General features: G+C 41.5%; 3 protein-coding genes across 4 annotated transcripts; 2 read left to right on the forward strand and 1 right to left on the reverse strand.

Annotated features, from left to right (window-relative positions):
• Window positions 1–456: 456 nt before the first annotated feature.
• LOC133956677 (solute carrier family 25 member 45) lies at window positions 457–6,324 on the forward strand. The gene is made up of 7 exons (XM_062391926.1): window positions 457–852; window positions 1,806–1,862; window positions 1,963–2,006; window positions 2,088–2,159; window positions 2,269–2,451; window positions 5,056–5,290; window positions 5,912–6,324. The coding sequence occupies exons 2-7, from the start codon at window positions 1,826–1,828 to the stop codon at window positions 6,190–6,192; spliced, it is 852 nt and encodes a 283-aa protein (XP_062247910.1). The 5' UTR covers window positions 457–852; window positions 1,806–1,825; the 3' UTR covers window positions 6,193–6,324.
• A 244-nt stretch (window positions 6,325–6,568) lies between these two features.
• Window positions 6,569–15,239, reverse strand: LOC133956678 (solute carrier family 35 member E2A-like). Of its 2 annotated transcripts, none has more exons than XM_062391927.1 (9): window positions 14,941–15,239; window positions 12,993–13,423; window positions 12,270–12,405; window positions 11,939–12,066; window positions 10,741–10,861; window positions 10,615–10,668; window positions 10,448–10,520; window positions 10,119–10,264; window positions 6,569–8,549 (listed from the first exon to the last, which is right to left on the reverse strand). In XM_062391927.1, exons 2-9 carry the CDS (start codon window positions 13,270–13,272, stop codon window positions 8,306–8,308), a joined length of 1,182 nt encoding a protein of 393 aa, XP_062247911.1. In that variant the 5' UTR covers window positions 13,273–13,423; window positions 14,941–15,239; the 3' UTR covers window positions 6,569–8,305. The 2 variants fall into 2 exon arrangements, with proteins under 2 accessions (XP_062247911.1, XP_062247912.1); XM_062391928.1 differs by lacking the exon at window positions 14,941–15,239 and adding an exon at window positions 14,817–14,905.
• Window positions 15,240–16,825: 1,586 nt separating this feature from the next.
• On the forward strand, window positions 16,826–25,861 carry LOC133956213 (uncharacterized). The gene is made up of 9 exons (XM_062391100.1): window positions 16,826–16,975; window positions 18,541–18,637; window positions 19,723–19,897; window positions 20,907–21,052; window positions 22,388–22,564; window positions 23,205–23,321; window positions 23,428–23,514; window positions 24,524–24,671; window positions 24,897–25,861. The coding sequence occupies exons 1-9, from the start codon at window positions 16,962–16,964 to the stop codon at window positions 24,914–24,916; spliced, it is 981 nt and encodes a 326-aa protein (XP_062247084.1). The 5' UTR covers window positions 16,826–16,961; the 3' UTR covers window positions 24,917–25,861.
• The last annotated feature ends 167 nt before the right edge of the window (window positions 25,862–26,028 follow it).

The raw sequence follows: 26,028 nt of genomic DNA on the forward strand, positions 1-26,028 counted from the left end.
CAACCTTTACCCCATGCCTTATCTCATATCTACTCTTGTCTTGATGACAGCTCAAAACGATTTACAGGACAGGGTTTTGCCAGACATCCAATTTGGGGGTCAGCATCTTGCTCAAGGACACTTTGGTACGCAGATGGGGAAGACTCTTTGTGAATAATCAAATGTTGTGCTGCATCATTTTTTTCTCTGGTTCTATTCAGTTTTTTTCTTTGTATTGTGATGGTACATTTTTGTTTTCTCTTTCTCTCCTCTCTCTCTCTCTCTCTCTCTCTCTCTCTCTCTCTCTCTCTCTCTCTCTCTCTCTCACACACACACGCACACACTCACTCACACACACACACACACACACACACACACACACACACACACACACACACGCACACACTCACACACAAACGCACACATGCGTCACGTGACGGCTCTCTGTTTACGTCCCTCCTCTCACCTAATCACTACTACAGGATAACTAGTCGTTCACGGAAGAAACCACATTTAGAAAGCGTACAACCCAGAGAGTAGCGTCGCGTCTGTTGCGTGATCCATCCATCGAGTCAGACCACCGGGATACAGGTTCTTCTACAGACCGAGCGTTCTCCACTGCTCCTCGGGTTCAGACTGCATGATGCACCGGTGCTAGTTTGGCCGTGTGTTTCGGAGTGGAGGCTCTTAACTATAGTAGGGAGAATCTGTTTTAAAATGCTAAAGTATGTTTCTCATGGTGGCCATCCATCCATCCATCAGGCTTTAATATAACCTTAAATCAAGGGTACGTGGGTCCTTGTCCAATTCTACAGCCACTATGTTTACATTGATGAGGACGTGGCTCAAACAATAAGGTGACTAATACAACAGGTAAACCAGTTTGACTAACATAATACATCTTTGTTTGCATGTAGCTTAATGCTTTAATTCATTCACCTGATGATAACAGTGTTGTTAAACACAAAATGTCTGTTTCAAGCCAGTGATAAAACACAACTGGAGAAAAGGTCAAGTCTGGAAACCTTTTTTGAAACTCCTGTGAAAATGAAATGCCACAAGTCCTATGATGGGGCCTAGTAGGGTTAACAGAAGTATGGAGTGTTGAGTGACAGTTTAGCAGGATTATGCCTTTACACTTGGCCTTAATTTGACATAATCATAAACTCACTCATAAGTGCAGCTGGAAGCTGTGGCACAGAAGGAAGGGACTCATTTACAAACTTTTGTGAAAATGAATATATGTGGAGCATAAACTTATATTATGAGGAACAATTAAAGGTTCCACACCAACAGAGTACATTTCATGTTTATTCCATGTATCTTTTAAATCAAAGACGTGTTTTTGTTTGATTTGAAAGAAAGTGTCATGTCATGTAGCAATTTAGTAATTTGATAAACCTTTTTTTTTTTAAATAAAAGTGAGAAATGTTATTACAGACAAAACATGAAAGGCAATCCCCGGTACCTTCAGTCAGTCCTTGAGCAAGATTCTGAGCAGCTGTGTGGTGTGTCATTTTTTGGAAAGCACTGCAAAGAATGTGTGAGTGAATGTGTTCATGTGACTTGTCTTGTAAAGTTTTATGAGGTTGATAAGATTGGAAAAAATCCTATATAAAAACAGTATATTTAACACGTCGACCGATCCAGTTGAAGCAGATTTATGTTCAACAGTTGATGCTTACGGAAGCCTCTGCCCCATCATGGTCAGTCATATATTAACCAGTCTTGGTTGTGACACAACTGACCGTTTGCATTATAGCTGTAAAACATCAGCCTCAGGGATTATCTTTACCACTGTTCAATCAGGCCTGTTTTCTCTGCAGGTTGTGAAGCTGTGGAAGTCATGCCTTTTGTGGAGTTCATAGCGGGGAGCATTTCAGGTACAACGAAATCGATTAAATAGAGTACTATTTGTATAGTAGTATTATAGTTGTATGCATGTGCAGAAATAACATTTACTTCCTGATTATTGTATTGAAGGTGCACTGGGACTGGCAATTGGACATCCATTAGACACTGTAAAGGTTGGATAACACATTAATTCATAAACATGATGAGTTGCATAAAACCAGCTTTTTCTCTGAAACATTATGTTTTATTTGAAGGTGCGTTTGCAGGCCCAGTCCATGTATAAAGGGATACGTCACTGTGTGGCTAAAACGTACTCTCATGAAGGGGTAAAGGCCACACACCTTTCAACTGTTCCCCAACACATCACAGCATAAATAGCACCAGCCTCCACATATTGATGCCCACTTACTGTATTCATTTGTCTTTTTACATCAGCTCCATGGTTTCTTCAAGGGCATGGCCTTTCCTGTGCTGACAACCGGCATCATCAACTCCATTGTTTTTGGCTCTTACTCGAACGCCTTAGATTACCTTACTCAGTCTCAGCGCTGTGACCGAAGCAAACCGGCCTCGACCGCACACGTCTTCACTGCTGGCTGCTTCTCAGGTCTGATGCAGGTAAGAACACGTGATGTTCACTGGCTGCTTTCATCCAAAGCCCTTGGAAGGGCGATGGCTGCAGTTATTACTGGCATGACGACTGTAGGGCTCCTCAGTATCATAGAACTGACCATTCCCATACTGTGACAATTCTCCATTCATAACGGCAGCAGCGAATTACTTATTGTCTCATTTACGATGTGTGTGTTCTGCAGCTGCTAAAGAGTAGGTGAAGGGGTTGTGGGAAAATACAATTTAATCTGGCCCCTTGAGGTCCTAGTGTTCACTGCAACCCATAGAAGAAGGTTGGTCAGAATAAGAGACTGAACATAAAGATGGACTACGCTTCCTCCCACTATCAAGAAATGAAGCTCAAATATCTGCATATTAGCACCACCAATCGCAAGTCAGTGTCATCTGTACATCCAGTTTCACCCAGTTTTATAACATCATTTAACTCATTAAAACCAAACTTATCTTTGAAATCTACTTTTGGACAGACATCAATGTGATGAGAACAAATTAAAGTGACAGACACCACCAAAATTACAACTCCATTAACATGAAGGAGGATGTGTTTACCTCCAGAGGGTGATTGAGATGCTTTGGCTTCACTTTTAAGGAGCTGGCACATCGTCCATCTTTATATAAAGTCTATGGTCTGAACACGGTTGAGAATGTGAAGTGTTGTGCAGCAGGTGATGAGGAGAGGCTAAGGGCTCATGAAAACCACAAGGGTAGCGATCAACTATGTTAAAGGGATAGTTCACCCAAAAAATGAAATTCAATCATTCTCTACACACCACTATGCCGCTGGAGGGGTCGGACAAGTGTTTGAGTCCACGAAACACTTCAGGAGTTTCAGGTGGGGGAAAGCGTGCAACCCAGCGCCAAATCCAAAACAAGTGAAGTAAATGAAAAGTAAAAGAAAAGAAAAAAACATAAAATGCCTCCATCATGCTCGTGTGGTGTCATCCAAGTGTCCGTAAACCCCGACATTCATATTCTTCTTGATCGAGCATTATTGACACCATGTTTTGAGCCTAAGTGTCCTCTGCTGTCCTCCTCTGGAGACGTGTTTATGAAGGGATCACTGCGGACTTTGAGGCTAAAAACATGATGTGCATGGTGCCGTTTCGAGTCGAATTGCACTTTCAGGGCTTACAGACACTTGGATGACACCACAGGAGCGGTTTGAGGCAAGTTGTGTTTTTTTTCTGTTGTTTTAAGTTTAAAGAAGTGGTCACTATTTACTTAAATTGTATTGGATTTGGCTGCAATGCTGTTTACCCCTGACACTCCAAAACTGTTTTGTGGACTCTAACACTTGACCCACCCCTGTATCGGAATAGTGACAAGTAGATAATGAGTGAACCATCCCCTTAAGTGGGCAGCAGTGAAAATGTGGGATATCCACTAACCAGAAGGCTGGTGGTTTGAATCCCTGGTTCAGTGTCCTTGGCTAAGGTACTGAACTGGCTGTGCCCCCTGTGTCTGATTGGTTTATGATAGAGAAAGTGCATAAATAAATACAATTTAAGGTTGAAAGTTACTGTTTTCAAGTGGTAATTGACCCTGGTTCTCATGTTCAGGCTGAAACAATAGTTAAAAAATTCCTTGTCATTGACACAAGTGTAAGTCAAAGTTAAATGTGTAACTGATTTTGAAGGCGATGGTCAGGGACTCATTAACATCAATAGGACTCAATCAGAGATAAGCATGAACACCATACCATTGTCAATAATAAACCCAACCTTTAGCCTTGTACATTCATTATCAGGGACCAAGGTAATTAATCCGAATTAAAAAACAAATCCTGCCGACCTGGTGCTGGAGGAAAGTTTAGCAGGTCATCAAACTCATTAGGAATCATCCTCAGTTGGTCAGGAATACTGTGTGCTGTCAGTCAGTATGTTATCTGACCACCAGGAGGCTTCCAAGAGGCTCGTCTGTACCAAGAGCTGACTGGGAATGTTCACAAAGGAACAGAGAGAGCTCTTCAGCAGAGAGAAAAGGAAGCACCTGAGCCTGCTGTCACAGAAGAGGATGTGTTTCATGAATGGGGTGACTGGAAGATAGATGTCTCCTCTTCATAAGTTAACTCCTTAGAAGAATAGAAGCAACACAAAAATAGGTTTTGGTGTGATCATTGTAGCACAGACATTTTTTTTGGGATCACATGCTTTGAGATAAATTGAGCCATAGACATTAGTGACAGAGTCATCAAGTAGCCAAAGCTACTATTATCAGAGGATGCGAAAGATTTACTTTTATAACAGGAATCATAATTCTGCCTGGACACTCGCTGACAGTATCAACTCATAGTTAGGGATCACAAATAACCATTGTAATGTGGTAACAGTCACAGCCCTGTCCCATAGTGAATTCAGTGAAAACCTGCGGATCAAGTTCCACCGTCAACAACGGAACAGGGTGGGATAAAGGGTGGAAGCATTGTTCTGTTTGTCCAAAACAACACGCTGGAGCACAAGAAATCTGCAACTGCACAGTTTGAGCACAAGCTGAGCCTATATAAGCTCAAGAATAAATACTGTCTAAAATAAAAACAAATCCTCTTTTAATTTAGGTGGACTGACCCTATTAATGATATCTTTTTTTCAGGTGTTTGTTTGTGCACCTGTCGACCTGGTGAAGGTGCGTCTGCAGGGTCAAACATCTGCTCACCGATACCGTGGACCCATTCACTGTGTTTCCGTCATCCTGAAGGAGGAAGGACCCAGGGGTCTGTTCAGAGGAGGGCTGGCCCTCGCCCTGAGGGATGTACCCTGCTACGGACTCTACTTTCTGCCCTATGAGGTCACTCGAATGGCTCTGACAGGGAGCGGCAAAGAATCAGGTCAGCTCCACAGAGATCGACTCACCAGCACTAACACTAAATGAAGCACTAAGTCACATCAGTTAGAGGCTTCAATCAGAATACTGCTCATTCAGTTTGAATGGAATGACACCATGCGTTGCTGCACTGCAAGGTGGTTTTACTGCTTTGCCTTGTTTGCTTGCGTTTGCATGTGTTGTGTATGCATTACAAATACAGTTTCTGCCTGGGAGCTAATGGCAGAAGGAGCCTGGAGGGAGGAGGAGCAGCTGATGAACCTGGAGTGTGTTTATTTGGTTGTGGACTTTGCTTTGAGCATTGCATAAGACAGCCAGCGTGGCACATTATCACCAAAGCTATCTATGTTATCTCTCAGTATAAAAGTGTCACCATGAAGACGTTTGGGGTTTTAATTTTTTTCCTCTACCTTTCTTCTTTTGGGGTTTCTTGGTAGAAAAGTGCTTTCATAAAAGACATCCAAGACATTTTTAAAAGGCCAAATATAACAACATATAACAACGTCAGAACAATGTTGATAATTTACAGTAGCTCTCCCAAATGTTATTTAATCTCTACTGTTAAGTTTCACATTTCACACATAACTTTAGATTTACATTAAGTCCTCAACTTTTCTGTCATCAGATACGTTTGCAATATTGATGGCCGGTGGCACGGCAGGAGTGGTGACCTGGATCTTTGCGACGCCCATGGACGTGGTAAAAGCCCGACTCCAGATGTCAGGGGCAGGCGGACGGGTATACAGCGGAGTCCTTCACTGCCTGAGAGTGAGCGTGAGAGAGGAGGGAGCCAGGGTCCTTTTCAAAGGCCTACTTCTGAACAGCCTGAGGGCCTTTCCCGTCAACGCCGTCACCTTCCTAAGCTACGAGAGTCTGATGAAGATGTTCTGTCCGCCAGCGAGATGACCTGATGTCTGACAGTGACAAACTGTTTGTCCTGCAAACTGACAAATCTTCTGTCCAGTCTGACTCTGGTGTCTGGAACACAGTGGATAATGTTTAGGTGCTAGCTGTTCAAATTAAAATAAATCAGACCTGTTTGACCTCTTTAATAATATCATATGTGGAGGAGGCTCTTCAGCCCTGACACAATGATGTTTGTTTAAGTGTTTTTCAAGGGTCAAATTAATCTACATGAATTTGACCCTTGAGGCAGCTCTTCAAAGACTAAATAATGGAAGATGAGTGTACAAAGATGTTTGTATGGTATCAGCATTAAATCATAGTGTTGCTTTTTATAAGCATTTTACTGAGAAACACTCAGACAATGAGAGGAAACATGTAGATTGAACGTGTTTATTACGTCAATACATAAAATGTTCAAATCAAAAAAGAATGAACAAGTTTTGCTGAGGCACAAAAAGTAAAGCAAAGGTAAAACATTTGTTAAAAATGCATTTGAAAAGACAATTTGTGTTACCTGATGGACTTTGTCACTCACTAACAAATCAAGTAGAAGATAAACTGAAAGAGGCCTGGATACATGAGCAGAACAGCAGACTAATTTGATTGAAGCTGCCATGTCAGAATAACATTATCATGATTGGATTATTAGCTCCCTGCAGTTTATGTTTGGCAAGATAATAAAAGTGGCACTAATGTGTTGTTAGAGGAACAGAAAGGGAGTCATTTCAGCTCTGATGCTGAAATCCTGAACGTAAAGAGTAGGCCACGCGATAGCACATAGAAATATGTTTTACATTAAATTAAAAGGGGTCATAAAGCTTTTTAAGAAAACCGGTTTCCTACAACTAAGTTTCGTATTTGTTTATGATAACACAGGAATCACCTGAGATATTGGTACAATGGGACATCAGTCAGATGACTACTAAATAAACATGATTTACTTTGTCTGGAGGTAAAACGAATGAGAACATTTGTTTCGTTGCTATTAATCTCTCTTTGCACAAGGAGCAAACAACTGGAAGAGAGAAGGTAAAAAAACAGTTTTGGCGTTTTAAATAGTTCCCTTCAGCCAGGCTAAGCTTTGGCTCAACAAACCTCCAAACAGCCTCACACCTCAGGCCTTTGTGCCCTGTTCACAACTCAAACATTACATTGTATGACACAGTGTCTGTTACACCGTCACAGCGGTCAAATCTTACAGCTTTGGTGCTAATTAGATATTCACTGTAGCACACTGTACATTCAGCAGCTGCTGTACCACAGATGAGATCAAAAGTCAGCTCGACCTGGAATTTGTAAAACGGGAAGCTTACAGAAGTCCCTTCCTTAAGAGAACCCTGAGCTCCCTCATTTCACAAAACAGTTTTCACCAAAGCATAGAATCAGGGAGGATTATAAAGGACAAAGAAATATTCTGTCCCACAGGACTAGTGTTGACATGGTCAGACCAGTGACCTGAGCCAAGCCACACACCAAAGTCTTCTTCTGGCATTAAGACATGACATTGACACTGAATATAAAAAAAACAGTAGTGGTTTTTCTTTAAAGCAATTTAACGAAACTATTGCACCTTAAACAAATATTCGGGGCCACCTTTCATCCCATTACTTCAGTGGCTTAAACTGCGGGATTCAGGCACAGCAGGTTTAACAGGAAAGCTGAAGTGAAATCAGTTAAAATGTCTTTCAAATAATTCAGAGTGTGGTCCAGTTCTGGAAGCTGGTGATCATGAGGAATATAAACCGCTGTGTTTCAGTTCAGTAAGTGGAACTTCACAGTCGTAGCTCAGATCAAGAGATTGTGACAGGCTTTGTTTTTCTGTCCATGAAAATCAATGAAAAGTTATGTTGCACCGCCAAGTTCCACCAGCAGCCGGGGAGGGGCAGGGGGCAGTTGTTTGCAGTGTGCAACTTAACTGGTAAATGCCACTAAAAGCTGCACACTGAGAATTTTAGCTGCATAGACTTTCAGACCAATGGAATCAATCACCGCAATGGTTGCATACTGATGCTTCTCTTTTGTAAATTTCGAGTCATCCCGTCTGGACAGCCACAGGTGAGCAAACAGATCATCGTTCATAATTTGATCCCATTTCTAGCAACATGTCTGTCTTTCAAGTTCTGCAATCTTTGTGAGACTGAGCAGCGAGGAAGTCCCGGTCGCACGCTGGTGGTTTCTTGTTCTGCTCGGCAGCCATCTTCTGTAAGCTCCGTCTCTGGATCTGTCTGGCCTTGTTGTAAAAGAAGACCCCGGTGAACACGAAGATGGTGCCAGCGGCGTTGAGGACTGTGATCTTGTTACTGAACACGATGATGCTCATCCACACTGAGAGGGCGTGCTTGACAGTACTGGCAACACTGAGGGAGGAAGAAAGTGTAAGCGTGGTTACTATTGTCGTTAAGATCAAATCAAGTCAGTTCCTGGTCTCAATAAGATTATTGTCTGTTATGAGAAACATGGTTTGGATGCTTCCTTCACTCCCATTTTAAACTAGTTTATCTAACAGTAATTACCTCCTTCTGAAGTCAGTGAGCAAGCGTACAGTTCTTCTATTATGGGGCTGCAACTCACACATTAGGTAAGAAGCCTTATCTAACGCATTTTGCTTTCAGACCTCCGAAGGGGCTCTATGCCAGAACACAAATGTGAGTGTCTCCAGGCAGTTTCTCTGGTAAAAACTCTGCAGAATGTCTAGAGGTGCCGATGTGAGAAAGATGTGATCTCCACTGCGCAGATAATATCTTACGTTCTGCAAAAAGAATCTCCTTCTGCATGTGTAAAAGGCAAACTCCAGAGAAAGTTCAGACCCAAATCTGCAGACATCCTCCAGACTTCACGTCTGAAAAAAGCTTTAGTAATTAAGTAGCCAAAAATATTATGAAAAATTAAATTGATTGTAACCCCAATTGGCAAGATTGTGGTTTGCTGAATAAGAATTAATGGAAGAATAGCTTTTGTTGCTAATCATTGGATTTCCTTGCTTTAAAAATGTGATGCTTCCCAGAAGAGCTCTGGAGATTTATTTACAAATAATTCAAGATATTTGAAATACCTTTTTGGGTCGCCTGGGTTATGACTCTGTCTCTCTATTTAAACCCCCTTTCAACATTGAAATTAAAAACAAGAATAAAATACTGTCATAATTATTATCTCTACCACCACCAGTAACACTGAAAACATAACAACAATAAAACAATTGAAAGGCTAATGAATAAAAATGTGTTTTCAGATAACTTTTGAAAACTTGTATTGAGGGAGAGAATCAGATGGGAGAGAGAGAGCTCATGACCGGCCCTGAACAAACTGATGGTTCCAAGTGCGGTGATTCCAACATCTCAATCACAGCATGTTCCAAACTCAAGAATCACGGGGCATGAGTTCACAAAGAACAGTGGGACTTAAAAAGTACAATCGAAGGTGGCTTGTTTATCAGAGAGTTAAGAGGAAATTGGTGTCACAGTTGTTTGTAGAGAAGTATGAATGTATATGTAAAGTAGTTTGTTGACCATGCAAGGTACCACTTTAGTCAACTAGGAGCTGGCCTGACAATACAACAATTGATAATGCAGTCAAGATTTAAGGAGGTGACAATTTACCACTGACAGTCTGGTCATTAGCTTTAGCAGATTTGAGAAGTGAGCTTCTGATGCTTTCATATTAAAAGATTGAATTTCTCAAATCCAGACATATCCCATTATGACCACAAAGACCTGTAAACCAACTTAATGTATAAAATAAGCACAGGTCCCCTTTAAGACAAAGAGAAGCTGAGGGTGTACATTGTGCGTGTCAGAAATCTGCAGACATACTTTGTTGGTATTTAAAAAAAAAGGCACCATGAACTCTGCTGCACTGGAGATAACAGTGTAGTACTACCTGTAGCTGGTGCAAAGGAGTGGTTTCACAGGTTTGCACAGGTTTCCTACCTGAATGTAACTGGGGAAATCCGACCCATGAGAGCATAGGCGGTGACGCTCTGCAGGTGGAACAGGCCGCCGTCAAATAGCAGCAACAGGACTATGTCTTGGCTGAAGATAAAGGTTCGCCCATTCTTCCCAAGCACTGGAAAGTCCTGAAAACACAGACACACTCTGTGCCATTTACACTCATACAACAGCATTCACCTTTAGTCCTACATGCCGAAAATCAGTCCCACGATTAACTTAATTATAATTTGTACAGTAATTACCCAGGTTCAGCCCTGCAAATTATTTAGTGCAATAATAATTGTCACAACATGTCCATGTACACCTACCATGAGGAACACCCAGGCAGGTATAAGCATGATGACTGCTGCTGCACTGGTGTAGAACTGCAGCTCTGGAGGGCTAAAATACAGTCATTAGATCATTAATGAGTGTCTATTTATACAGAAAGGGGGCCATTTTACATTTACAAATGGAAAGTGTCACAGTCTTTTACCTGAACTTGTATGTGTCTCCGCTGAGCAGCTTTTTAGAGAACACGTTCTGTAAACTGAGATCAGAGATTAGCGGTTATATGACTCATCAAACTGTTGGGGCGTGGCTGTGTTGTTTGCTGCAGTACCAGTCCATGACGTTGGTGGAGAGCGCGGCGGAGAAGCCAAGCATGTTGAAGCTGACCTCTGTGGCTGTGCACAGGGCCAGGCCGGCCATGACAGGGAATAAGGACAGGTTCACCCACAGCCCTGTAGTTTGAAAACAGCAAACACAATGGATAGGGTGAGAACTCTTAAATGCCACATCACTCATTACCTCATTTCACGGAGCGCTTCTGGTATTATTACACGTGGTATTCAAGCATCTGTTCCAGTTAGAGAAATGGTTCCAAACTGTCCAAAGTGTATGCCTTGGAATGTAATTCTTTAGGCTGGTGTTTTTCTGACAGTTGTGCTTTACAAAACAATGACATCAAACTCTACACTGCTGGAAACAATGAGGGGGAGTCATGTCAGAGAGGAAGAAAAGCCCGAAGCATGGAATCACACTATGCACCAGTTCTACAGCTTCTCAACGTCTGATGCTGAAATTTGATATCCTGTTACAGTTACCTTACAGATTTTTCTATTCGAAAAATAATTGATGCTGTAGAATTATTGTGCAATTTCTACCACAACTAAGAGAATAGAAATTCACAGAAAAAAATCACAAAGCTTGCAGTTGAAGCTCTGCATCCCATTTTAAAATGCAGAATAACCTGAATTATGGAGAGTCACTTTCTTTCCAGTAAGTTAGTGTCACTTGTTGTCAGACAGATCTAAAGTTATCTCTAGATAATGCGAGTGGGTTAAAGGTGGTTTCTCCTCCAGGGCTTAAAACAAGAAATTCGAGAAGTTCATACAAGAAACAGGAAAAAGTGTGTTCCTGCTGACAGGGAAACGTTCTTGTAAAAACAGGTAAGAATTATATATTGTCACAGATCCAGCAGCATCATGGATCGTGGTGGCAGCTGAGGGTAGATTATGATTTCAACTAGATTGCTTAGATATACAATATGCCCACTCACATATACTCCTGTCAGACATGTTCTTATATAGAAGTACTTTTAACATGAATATACCTCTCCATTTATGTCTTTTCTCATGAATGTTATAAATACTGTTATTTGGTTTTATCTGACCTTGTGTATATAAGCTATATATGGGATATTCATTTGATGGAATGATATTTTGCCGATATTTGGGGAGTTACATGACACCTTGGTTAAAATATATCAACAGATACCATCCTCAACAGCTGGTATTACCACATTCTTGAACTCATACCTGTGTACTCCCCGAGGATCAGGCGGGACATGATGACAGTGAAGATGGGCGCTGAGCTCTTCACCGTCTCTGCAAACGACACTGCCACATTCTTCAGACTCACCAGGCCCAGGACCACGCTGGTGAACCTGAACAAGAACCGGCGAATTGAAAAGATCCATGATTACGTTTCCACTACTTTATTATACAACATTGTTGTGATTGTCTAATTTGGGTTGCATCAGTACAAAAACACTGGTAAAAGCCTCAGGAGTGTTTATTTAGACACGCATACATATAAGAGACATGTGTCTTTGAAGTAATCCTGCAGTTTGTTGAAAGATGAGCTCACCTGATGAGTCCAACAAATAACATGATCATGAGGAAGTTGGGAGGGTACTCGGTTCTGGACTTGTGCTTGTACAGGCAACAGGGGACATACATCTTCAGAAAGCCAATGACCGTGGTGGACACCATCTGAACAGCACCTGGGGAGCGCGAGAGAGACACAGTAGAGCTACAGCAGCCGACCTCTGCAACGTGAATGTCAAACAAGCTCCTTGTGTAAACACCTGAAACTTATTCACTATCACCTGGTTCATCCCGAAGACAAAGCTCACAGGCGCAGTCCAGTTATAGTGAGTAGCTGCAGGCTGTGTTCTTTAGAATCAGCCTTTTATTTCCATTCATTAAAGTCAGTGAGAATTATCCTGCAGTGACACATAAATGATTGAGGTAGTAAATCCACCATTGAGCTTTGTAATATTATATTATATTCAAGCGTTAAATTGAAATTGTTTAAGGCTGTTTGATTTTGAGTAAATACAGTGAGCAAACTTTTGGCATGTGGCAGAAAGTCTGGTTATTGATGTGTCCCTGAATGCACCAGTTGTGCAGACGATTTGTCTCGAGCAGGTTTCAAATCTCTGCATGTTGTTTTTATGAGCCTGGAAGAAAGTAAGTCTGATAACTCATCATCAAGTTATGATCATCATGCATATGCATGATTCATTATACTGCATTAATTCTGGTAAATATCCATATGAAAAGTAGCAGAAATATAGTTTGTCCTTACCCAGCATGCTGGGCTCCCCCTCCAACAATGACAGGATGTATTTGTTGAGGAACAGAGTGCAGAAGCTGAAGAAGTACCATAGGCCCAGGTAGGTGAGTGAGCGGAAGTTCCACACCCCAGACTCAGCCTCGATGATTGTGGTCTCTGTGACTGTGATCTTCAGGACTTGTTCCCCTGGCTGGCTCTCGCTGCGGGCCAGCACCACTCGCTCCTGCCGCATGCTGAACGGTGACAGGAGGCGCCACAGCGGATGCCTGGCAGACTGCCGGCTGTCGGACATCCTGCTGCGTGCTCCCTGAGGGCCGGCAGGGGCCCTTCAGGTGAGTGATAAGATGGGGAGCTGATTCAGGTTAGTCCATTTTCTGATTAGTGCAGCAGGAGATGATGATGAAGATGGGAGTGCTTCAAGGACTGGTTCTCTTCTTCTGCAGCTGGAAATAATAAAACACATTTGCTGTGAGATGAGAGAAAATCAGGGACTTTGCAAAGCAATTCATAATTATTAAAGTTCTGTTAATATGATCTGTTTTGTTTGATAATTCACATAAAATCATACTCACAATTTGTTTTAATGATTAACACTGTAGTATTTTTTTTAACAGTAAGATAAGATGAGATAAGGCATATTGTGATGATAGCAATGTCCCCACCTCTCATGCTCTGCTGAGGAATTTATTGCATTATTTGATGTATGTGTTAACTGATTCAAAAAAGGTCATCATCAGGGACTTAACTGAGAAAACAAGGAATGACACAAGGTCTTGTTGTGTTACTCAAGAGGTGAATAATCTTGTTTTGACCTGCGTGTCAGAAATAAAGCTTATAAGCATATTTCAAATGCACCCACAATACTTTGATCTACATACAGGTATGTTGTATTAAACACATATGAACTGCATAGAAACACAGCAGCGTGGCAGAGAGAAACTGAGGACTTGGCTGAGATCAGACACAACGGAGAACCTCCACTAATGGTGACACAGGTTACGTTTACTTTGAATGCAAACACTGTGAAGTCTGCTCCAGCCACAGGTTCAGCCACAGGTACAATTTGAAATTAAAATGTCCATGTCACACCTGAATAAACGAATTAACATGGAGACAATGAACGCATCATTTACAGCATCGCCAATTTGTCTCGTGGCAGCTGCATCAAGTTCAAAGATGTCTTACCGGAAACAACAAGACTTTATCTTAAAATTGGTGAGGTGAGCCTCTACCAGGAAGTACCAGCTTCAATCTAGATAAGTAGGAAGGGAAGGAAGTAAATAGATAGATAAATAAGTAGGTAGGCAAGGAAGTAAGCAAGTAAGTAAATGGATAGGTAAGATAAGATGTAGGTAGGTAAGTAGGAAGGCCAGTAAGTAAATTCATAGGTAGGTAAGTAAGTAGGTAGTGACAGTAAGTCAGTAGGTAAGCCAGCAATACAGCAGTCAGCTGTCTGTATTCAAGGGTTCAGTGTGTAAACATTAGTGACATCTAGTGGTGAACTTGCATGTTGCAGCTGAATACCCCTCACCTCACCCCCCCCTTCCAAACATGAGCGAGAGCCTGAGGTAGCCTTCAGTTGTCATAAATAATCAAAAGGTGTTTAGTTTGTCCACTTTGGGCCTGCTGTAAAGAGCATGGCGAACTCCATAGAGAGGACTCGCTCCTGATATTAATATAAAGTACTCGAATAAAAAATGGTTCATTCCAGGGTAAAGAAAACAACAATTCATATAATTGAGAGGATTAAACACTCGTGAAAACATCACAGCCTATCATTATCTAAATCTTACACAGACTGATGAAACAGACCAGAGATCAGATTTCAAAACAAACCTCCAGTCGCACAAATCTGTGCTGCCTCAACAACACAGGCTCCGTGTCAGCCACAGCTGTTTGTTTTGAAAACTCTCGCTGCGGTTGGCTCCAGCCTCAGTGACTTCAACTTGCACACCATTACCTGTGTGTTGTTTTTGTGTGTGTGTGCGCCTCAGCCTGCAGCAGGAAACGAAGTGTGTGAGGGGACAAGACGGCGGGCTGGCGGCAGCAGGGAGATGGTATACAAAAAAGGCGGAAGTTGCAGGTTTACGCTCGCTGCCAGCTGTTTGTTAGAGGCGGCGGCGCAGCGCAAAGAGAGGAAGCCACCGAGCCGGGCGTGATGTCCGCCATGTTCCACAGCACAGAGAGCAGACTACACGTCCACACACATGCAGATTCTCCTCTGCTGGTAAACACACCAATGCTGCTGTCAGAGCGCTGCAGCTCCAAGCTAACGAGAAACTACCACAGAGTCACAACTCCAACCTTTCAGAATAAAAGCCCCTCTCCTGAATTACTGTCAGCATGAACCTAGAGGCTAGATCTTGTAAGTACTTTTTATTAGTATTCATTTCCCTTATCTTTAATACGTTTACGTTTTTATTTTAAACAGCCGGAATCAACCCGGATTTAAAATAAATATGCTTTTAATTTTAAGATAAAGTCTTGTTGTTTCCGGTAAGACATCTTTGAACTTGATGCAGCTGCCACGAGACAAATTGGCGATGCTGTAAATGATGCGTTCATTGTCTCCATGTTAATTCGTTTATTCAGGTATGACATGGACATTTTAATTTCAAATTGTATATTATATGTACAATTAAAAAAGGACATTGTTATGTTGAGGCCAATGTTTGGAGAAGGAGACATAACTCGAAATCTTCACCCGTTTGTATTTAATCATCCAAAACTGCAGGATTATTCAATTTCAGAGACAACAGTGATATCCTCAATTTATAGAATTTAAGAGAATTATCATTATATGCTTGTCTTTCTACTGGTATGGTTCGGCATATATATAACTAATCATGATTTGTGATTTGCTGTGTTTTTTTTTGGGTTTGCCTTTGTGTTTAACAATTTTTCTTTGTGTTTTTTTTTGCATTTGCCATCGTTTTTCTTACTTAGCTATATGTTAAGTTGTTTCTTCACTTTTTCGTTTGCATCGCCAATGGTTTGCCTTGTCTGAGTGAGTGATGTGTGTGCGTATGCACGGGTGTGACAATAATGAATCATTAACTCTACTTTTGAGATAACACACTAGAATATTCCTCACTAGCAATGTTTATAAAGGAAGATTGACAGTTAAGCATGCAGTTGTAACACACTCACTTTGTTTCTCATTTATTGAAGGCGACCTCTTCAAATACAACTCTCACAAAAAATCATATCTGATCTGATCAAATAAAATATGGTAAGATATTATTTTTGACATATGAAATAAGAATTATTCAAATCAATGCCCCTGCAAAGCATTAAAAAAACTCGCTAGGTTTGAAATCTCCTTCTATCCTGAGCTGAATTTTGATTGTATACAAAAAAGTGCATAGGTTGTAAGAAACATAAAAGAAATTAAAAAAAAATATATATATATAACTAAGTGCAAGTTAAAGAAGCATCATGTGATTAAAAGTGGCATAGTGACACCAGGAAAAAGTGTCTGTGAGGCAGTTAAAGAGGCAGACTCAAGGTGCTGTACATTAAAATAACACAGAGACTAAATTAAAAGGGAATCGATTTGAAATCATAAGGCAACAATTTCTGGCAAAAAAATAGGTGAAAAGGTCAAAGAAACAAGAGGACTAAAATCTGTACATGAACTCCAGATTCATTTTAAGACATGAATCTGGAGTTCATGTCTTAAAAGTCAAATATATAAGAGGTGGAGTCTCTTTGACCTGTCAGTGCTCAGGGGCCCTCAGGATTGAAATATCCCTGATCACACTCTCTGGTCCTGCAGGGGGCAGCAGCGCTTTACAGCAGCGGAGGGAAAAGAGCAGGAACAAACCAGAGAACCACAGAAGCAGAAGAAGAGAAGCGCTTCCATCCTGTTTACATTGGAGTGCAGTCAGCTGGAGATGGACCCAGACAGGGAGACAGACAGAGACACAGACAGACAGTAAGAATGTGAGACAGGAACTTGAGCTCCTGCTCCTCAAGGAAATGGACGAGATCAGGTCAGCAGCTTCTGTTCAACCCTCATTGATGTTCATGTTCCAGCCTCGGTTGTCTGCGTCGTGAGGAAACACTGCTCACAGATGTTTCTCAGTTTCTCGACATGTGACAAGACGCCACAGACTCGAACATTTCAAACTGCAGCTCAGGAGAAGATGAAATATGAACAGGATGTGTTTACATATGAAGACTGATTTCATATAAAGTGTTTAAGAGTCCCCAAGTTGCCTGTGCAGCTCTAAACCTGACAGGAACTATTGAAGCTACACATTTGTGTAAATAATAGTTAGTGTGGGTAGTTTGTTGTTTATTTGTTATTGTTTATTGGGTTACATTGTGTCTTGTCTCATCTGTAGGTCTTTGTGTCGTATCCCCCTGTATTCAAACATATAGATATAATATGGGTGAGATATTATTAAGCATTATAGATCAATAATAAACAATGGCCACATGACTTAATCCCGCAGATAAAATATTCTAATTTATATAATATAAGTCTCTTTTTAGTCACAGCTCAGGATTTTCCTCGGAGGTCCTGATTTGTCTTTTATATTTATAAACCAGTATAAATAATTTAAGAATAAGAAACATTATTTCCGTGTGCCTGAGCAGAACAGAGGAGCAGTAACAGCACAGAGGCTTGTTGGCCGCTCAGTCATGTGCTTGCTGCAGTCATGTGGGGGGGGGGCGAGCCTCCCTGCTCGGCACAGTTTAAAGTGAAAGCCCCACAGTTCCCTGCCTGACTCTGTTGGATGTGTTCGGATGTCTCTATGCAGCCTCCTCTGCTCTCTGGGAACCGCTTTACTTTCATTTTCACATCCTCATGTTCACTTCTTCACTTCTTCATCATGTGACTTTATCTGATCACATCTGACAGTGCAAGTTCATGCAAGTGGAGATCTTTAAAACGTTTAACTGTTGCATGTGCTGAAAAGACCAGGGACATTTTAGCCTTGAACGTGTTGAGTCACGTTCCCAAATTTCCCAGCTCGCGACAAGGTTCATCCTCGCTCATCTGTTGTTGTTCACTACCCACCTGCTTAAACAAGTAGAAGATCCACACCCCCACTGTAGTGGTTCCACAGTAGGATCAGTTATCCTCAGGCTCAGTTTGACCCTCAATTTGTTTCAGTTTCGAAAGTACATGGTCGTTTATTGTTTAGTATTTGCCTGTCTTCGTGGGCCATTTTCATACAGAGACATTTCAACCTGTTGCAGGAAGAAGCACAGGTGTAAATAAAAAAATTGTCACACTGTCATGTCTCACGTCTTACTAACGCTTCAGATTCTCTTCAGTATCTTCATTTCTCATTAAAGTTTCTGTCTTTTTCAGCTGGGGAAATTAACTTCTGTAAATAAAAAGAGTAAAGTGTAAAAACAAAAAATGTACCTTATTCTGGAGATAAGATAAAACAACCAAGTAGTTTGGTTCCAGTTTTCTTTTCTCATCTAAAAATCTGGCCTACCAGAGATACTTTAGTTGCCACAAAGAAAAATTCAGCTTCATTCCTGCATTTATAACATACGATAAACTACATCTATGTATTTTATTTCATTTACACTGCAGTCCTCTGTTGGGCAACGAACCCCAGGAGAGGACAGACCTTCTTTCTCCGAACCTGCAGCCGAGACACCAGCAACTGATCCCAACGCCGTGTGGACCGGTGAGATGCTCCAGCCTGCATCCCAGTGTCATGACAAAACCCATCCTGAAACATCTGTGTGTCTGCCCTTCAACTTCAGCTTTATTTACACAGTGTAAAGAAGCGGAGGGAAAAGTGTAAAAGGAAAAACTGAGATTCTGCAGTAATATATCAAATCTAAATCCTCTTTCAATAAATTCTGTGTCTCATAAAATACAAGCTTAGAAAGAGGTGTTAGGTAAATGAGATTTTCTCTCCCAGATGCTGATTCCAATACCTGAACCTTGCAGTACAATGTACTGATCAGTGCATTTAGAAAAATACCTTAACCTCTTTAAACCTCTGTATGCTGCTAACCCTGTTTGGAAGTATGTATGGCTTGGCTCAGGTTGAATAGAATATAGAACATCTTTTATTATCTAGTCTGACAGTCAGAGCTGCACAAAGACACAAATAAATACATCTAGGAGTACACAACAACTCCTTCCTTTGAAATAGCTCGAAACTGAGGACCTGCATATAGCACATGTTCCATGAGCAAATTGCTGGTATTTTTGTTAACTCTGGCCAACGCTGCACTTCCTGAAATCAGCTGATCTAAAAACAGTTCTTGGCAGAGTGGCAGTACAACCTAACTGCTCTCAGTGAGCAGGGACAAAAAGGTGATAAAGACACGACAGTTTCACAAATCTGATGGATTAGAATGATCCATTAGAAGACATTTTATGTTTTCTATTTATTATATATTCTGATATATTATAAGTATGTAGTTATTAGAGTAAACATACACCTCATGTGAAACTAAGAACCCTTGTGTTTTCGTTACATTAGAATGGGCCCTCCAATTCAACAGAAGCTGTTCTGCTTCTTCTTCTGTTTGGAAGAGGAGGATGATGCAGTCTCCAGTGAATCCTCCACACTGAACCTTTCAGAAATCCTGTTCTCTCAGCCCTACTGTGTTTATCGTTCATACTTCTGCTGTCTTCAGTTGTGAAATCAGTCTCTCTCTTGCGTAACGTGCCGGTTTGGGCGACAGTTGGATGACAAGTGTTTTTCACAATCCACGTTCTCTCCACCCCCCCCCCCCCCCCCCTCCCTCCCTGCAGATAAAGCGGTGGTCGGAGCTGTCATGTCGGCTGAAGCTTTACTTCTGTTTCACCATAGCGTCTCTGCTGGCGCTGCTCGGCCTCACGCTCACCAGCGTCTACAAGCAGCGCACGGAGACGGACGTGTCTGATGAGGACAACTTCTCCGTGTCTCTCATCCAGATGGTGGGAATACGTGAGTTCCATCGCTTGTGTCGGGTCAAGGTTACACAAGGTTTGCTGCTGTAATCATGTGATGAAGGAGAAGAGGACAGTGGTGTCACCGTCCACTCTGTGTTGAACAGATCCCATGATGCACGCTGTGGGCGTTTCTGGAGATTCATTTCCCGACATCATTTTGTAAATCTATCACTTTCGTTACAGATTATTTTCTCATTTGGTCGATAAAGTATTAAAAGTGAAATTACAATCAAGTTCACAAAGACGACTTCCTCAAATCTTTTCATGTTTTTTTTTAAGCTGTTGATCAAAACCAACATATAATTATTAAAAACTGAGAAGAACAGTAATTTTTCAAAAAGTAGAGCAAGAAGCTAAAAACTACTGAAATATTTGCTTAAGGAAAATGATTCAAACAAGTAAACAAATACTCAAATGTGATAGATATTCTGTCGATCCATTAGCAGAATAGTTGACTCAGTCATCAGACTCATGAGTGGCAGAGACGTCATCGCTCGTGCCTGCAGCCTGACGACAGCACAGGATGAGCTGTACGTGCTCATGAGCACAAGCTTCCATGTGATAAAGAGGAGTTTGCATGGTTAACCGCTGGTTACGGGATTGTCCATGCAAACATGATAATCTGGTTTCAGAAACCTGGAGTCGGCCCCATGTTCCAAGTTGAGTAGATTTAGTTGTAGCCACAGTTTTAGAATGAGGGTGCCGGCATGAAGCCAGGGCGCCTTGTACCGTGCCATGATTCCCTCCCTCCCTGCTCCCCCGCTGACCTCCACTCACTTCGAACTTCAACAATACGCAATAAGTTTTTGTATTGAATAGGTAGGGGGAGTAATTGTTAGCTGCAGTCCAACACATGCAACAGACACACACAGCAAATGGAGCATACGCAGTTGACCCAGAATCAGGATCCTAATCAGAGGTGACGGGTTGGATGAGAACGTCAACTGTGTGTGTGTGTGTGTGTGTGTGTGTGTGTGTGATCATTAGTGTTGTGTCTCCTGCAGTGTTCTGCATCTACTACATCAGCCGGGGCGTGCTGCAGGAGAACAGACAGGAGCTGGTGGTGTTCGTGCTCAGCGTGTTGATCGTCATGATGCGATCGGTGGTCAACTTCTCTGTGTCGGGGTCAAAGAGCAAGCAGGAGCTGCTGGTAGGTCGCCCTCTGCTGGACACAATTATGATTACAAAATATCTGAAAAGTTGGTGCTTGAAGTACTGACACTGCATCATTTTTGAAAGAATACAAATTCTTTAATAGATTTTATTTTTTACAATAGTTTTATAAATAACAAACAGCTGCTTTCAGACACGCACTGAACTCCGGCAATCCTCCAGACTTCCCCAAACACAAATGTCCGAGTGAGAGTTATCAGTAACAGAGAAGTGAAGTTTTATGATGTTCATGCGTAGGTTTTCGGTTAGAGAATATATATATATATCCAACATATTTTTTATGGGCCCCCCCCGCCCCTCCAAAAAAAGAAACAAGCTGAGAAGGTGGAAATAGAAGATCTTCTTTTAAGATCATTTCATAACCTACTTCCTTTTTGTCTTTGACAGATTTATTGACTTTTGTTATGGATTTATAAGACAAACACAAAACAAAGTCTCACATTTACTTGTTATTGACTCATTTTTTTATGTTTGACAGTAATCATGTTTGGTGTCAGTGACAGAGACGTGATATTTTATGACACTTGTGTCAAGGTTTTATTTTGAGAATTTAGATCTACATGTTTTTTAAATGTCTAATTCTTTCTCACCAAAATGATGCAGAGAAGAAAATGTGTTCATAATTATAATAAAAAAAACAACTTTAGAAGTGCTCACCCTGAATTCTTCTTTTGAGATCTTTTCATGACCTACTTTGTTATTTCTTTGACAGATAGATTTTTTAATCAAAAAGCTTAATATTCGGTCATTATAGAATAATTCTTTCATCCTGCACAGTTTCTGCAGTTTTCTTCTAAAATGTAGGCCTGTCTTTTTGACAGAGGTTGTTTGGGCTGGTCTCTGTTTTGTTCTGAGTGCAAATGATTCCAGTCAAATGTAAAATCAACATCAGTAACAAATAGTAGTTTTAGTGTTACACCAGATCCTCACTGGGTTTAAGAGAGAATCCACCGACATCAGAATTACAACAGGAGGAAAAGATCGATACATTAACCACACTGACACACAGTGATTCACACCAGCTGATGATTCCTCCCACTTCAATCCTGTTGAAGGAACTCATGGCTCCACCACTTGGTGTCACTGTTGTTCAAGTTTTCACTCACTAATACTTGAGCTATATAGATGGACAGATGGAGAGACAGGCGGAGGACAGGTTATTAGACAGACAGACACATTGATAGAGGGAGGGACTGGCAGACACAGAGACAGACAGATTGATTGATCAGTGTAGCATCACATCACCTCACATACAAGCCTGACGAGCTGGGTTGTGTGTGTGCGTGTGTGTGTGTGTGTGTGTGTGTTGCAGGTGCGTTTCGTGTGCATCATGTGTCTGGGCATTGTGCACGTCTTCTGCACGTCGCTGCTCATCAAGAGGCCCAACATGATGGCGTTCCGTGTGGGCGGGGCCTTGGAGAGTCTGCAGGAGCAGTACTTCTTGCTCAACCTGTGCTTCTCCATGGTGACCTTTGACCTGCAAGCTCAGGTACACGCACACATTCTTCTTTGCAAACACGTCAACACTGTGAGAAGACATCAACATTGATTTTGTTGCAGTTAATTAAAGGTCTGTGACTGAACTTTAAGGGTGTGTTGCTTTATTTGTGGGTCTGGTGCGTCAAGGATTTTTCCAGGTTAAGTAAAGGTTAAATTAAAAGAATAAACACATGTTTTTGTGTGGTAAATATATCCTCAGCTTGTTGAGCTGGTTTTTCCTCCTCCAGGCTCAGTCAGAGATGAACTCATCTGTGTCAGAGGTGATTTGAACAGTCTCCAGAGAGCCTGGGAGACCTGCTGTGTGTGGCTGGACTGGTTACGATCAGAGTGTCGACAGAGAGAACAACACGAGGGCGAGTTTTTCTGGTCAGGTCAGATGCCTGGCGCTCAGAGCTCGGCTCGTGTTGTGCTCACCTTCGGGTCAGGGGTGTTGCCGCTGCTCCTGGAGGAGGAACTGGCGTCTGTCTCTCCTGCGTCTGTTGATCAGTAGTTGGTACAAAATGGCCACTGTGCATAAAAGCCTGGGTGTGTGTTTGAAAGAGAAACGAAAGCAAACGCCAGTGATCCCGATGTCAGGGACCTGCTGACGGCTTCATTAGTAATGTGTTGTTGTTGTTATTGTGTTTCAGCTGTGTCTGTGTATCCTCATCACAACGTTGGACTCTGTCATGTCTGCTCGCAACAGCATCATCCTGGGAGTTGGAGTGGTGTGGGCCTGCGTCACCGCCGCTGTAGGCGCCGTCGCAGTGAGTTCTCTTTCCTCGCCGTCTGTTCACACCATGAGAGAGAAGTCCAAACTATTGTTATTAAAATTCAGAAAGAATGTGAGGATGTATACACACTGTTTTGCAGGTGTTGAAGGAAGCCAAGGTTCTGGTTTGGGTTTTCATGCTGCAGAACCTTCCTCAAGTCGCCTTCTTTGTTTACCTGATGTACACGGTGAGAGGAAAACGACTCACAACTGTGACTTTACTAGTGACCTCACAGGATGTTTCTTTACTACCTCCACCAAACAAGTTATGTTTTGTTGTTGGTTGGTTTGTATGATTGTTTGTTTATTTGACAAGATTCCACAAGACTCCACTGAACAGTCTGCCATGACACTTGGTGGAAGGATGCAGGGTGGGTCAGGGAAGAGGACATTACATTTAGGTGTGGGTACAGATCAGGGATCAAGGAATTTCTTTTTCACTTTCTCGAACATTGCAAGATTGAGTCTTTTCAACGTTTTCACCATTTTCTCAGAGAACATTACATGGATCATAAAGGGCCGATGATGAGTGTGTGAAATTGTTGTAGTTTGAGGAATTTTAAGGCCAAACAGTTTAAGGCATATGTTTGGCCTTGGTGGAGAGAAATGGGAAATGCTCTGTCGAGTGCTTTATGAATTGCGGGTGAATGGGACTTTAACTTTAAATTGCGAGTTGTCGATAAGACCAAGAAAAGGGAAAATAATTTGTTTATTTAAATTAAAAAAAGGGACATCAGCAGTTTTTTCCCCTCCAAGGCAGATGGTTTCTCCTGTTTACAGTCTTTGTGCTAATCTAACCACATGTAGTGTAGCACAATATAACCTATTCATAACCTTATTTTATAAAAATGTTGACATTCTCATAGAAGTATGATAAATATAAACATAAACATTTACAGCTAAATGTCATCATGAAAATAACTAGAAACTAACTAGTAAGTTTCAAAAGAACAGTAGAGTGTTTTATTTTAGCAGAGATATAAATTAACATGTAACATAAATATTGTACCGCAAGTTCCAAGAACCTCGAAATCATACTGATGCACATGACTTGAGCAAAAACACTTTCTACGAGTTTAAAATGACACTAAAATGCAAAAAACTCCTGAAATTATGTTCAAAACAAGTCACTGGAAAGTAATTTGAACATTCTGAACTGGATTGCTGCAGGCAATTGATGGTGTGCTTTAATTCCAGGTGGGAGAGAAATGGTTTGAGAACAAGACGTACACGCTGGAGGCCGCCGCCGTCACCGGAGCTTTGATCTCACTGGTGATTAAAGTGGTTTTAATCTGGGGCCTCGTCAGACTCGTGCACAGCTTCGGTCAGGGTCTGAGGGAGAGAAGTGAGTCCGGCAACCCTTTTTTTATTTCAGTCCTTCAGGGGTCGAAGAAAAAACATCATAGGAATATTTAACCTCACAGCAGCACAGAGGTTCCTCAGCTGCCTCTGTCTCCATGTGCAGAACTTGAGCTGTGGACATCAATGACCTTTCTGCCGTCTATGTCGATAGGAAAGCAGCAGGAAACCAGAGTGTCTGTGTTAATTGTTTTTTTTTCTTGATTTGCAGTGTTTTCACCAAGCAAGTGAGAAAACCCCCAGTGGTCGAGGAGGAGAATGCCATCTGAGGACATGATATCAGGAAGCATCAGCATCTGCAGATTTTATTCAACATTAACTCCAACCAAATAATCAGTGATTTTATAATCTTTTTATTGCATTTTTCAGCTTAATGTGCAGATCTAACTGTATTGAGCTAACATCTCTTTTGTCACTATGCCTGTTGTACACAATGTAAAACCCCACGCGTCAGCTCTATGACCGCTAACGGTTTTGTATGAAGTTACTTGTTTGTAGCTTGGACTCATAATGGTTTTTAACTTATTGTTAGAGCTGCTTTTAGACATTACATTACTTTTCATTTAGCTAACGATTTTATCCAAAGCATCTTACAATAAGTGCATTGAACCATGAGGGGTACAAACCCAGAACCACGAGAATCAAGAAAGGAAAATTTTCTCGGACATGCACTGGGCTCTGGATAACTTCCGGACATTCGCCAAAGTGTCTCCTCCAAGCCCCCTGGTAGACACCACGAATGCATGAGGTCCTCTGGAGGATTCACCAAGAGCGAGTGTTGTGTGTTGATGACGTCTCTAACACGTGACAGACTCATAACAGATTAAAAAAGCTAAAAAGAAAACAAAGAGAGATTTTGGTGTAAGATCCGACGCGGATGTCGATGTAAACCAAACCAAATGATGGCTCCTGTGTTGTTAGCGTGTCCGAGTGGAGAACCTCCGGCTTCGTTGCTCATGTGTGAAAGGTGAAGTCACTGTGCGGAGCTCCTGCAGAGTTCATGTCTGAAAACAGCTTATGTGCTGACGCCAAAGTTGCTTTTTTAAAACGTATATCTTGTGAATCTACACACTGGAATGTTGTATTGATTTGTTTTATGTTACTGTTTTTTCTAATCTTTCTACTGCACCTTAACAAACTGAAAGTGTTTTTAAAATATACAAAACCTTGATTGTTTGGATTAGTTGCTGTTGCAAGTTATTTGGCCATAACAGTTTTAAAACATGTTCAGTAACAACCAGTATCCAGCTAATTTATTTTTATTTTGAATATTATTTAAATTCTCCTCAACTTAGACAGAGTCAACAGTCTGACTGACACGAGCCCAAGGACCGGGATGGATT

The sequence above is a fragment of the Platichthys flesus genome, chromosome 7 (genome assembly GCF_949316205.1).
Source record: "Platichthys flesus chromosome 7, fPlaFle2.1, whole genome shotgun sequence".
Taxonomy (NCBI): Eukaryota; Metazoa; Chordata; class Actinopteri; order Pleuronectiformes; family Pleuronectidae; genus Platichthys; species Platichthys flesus.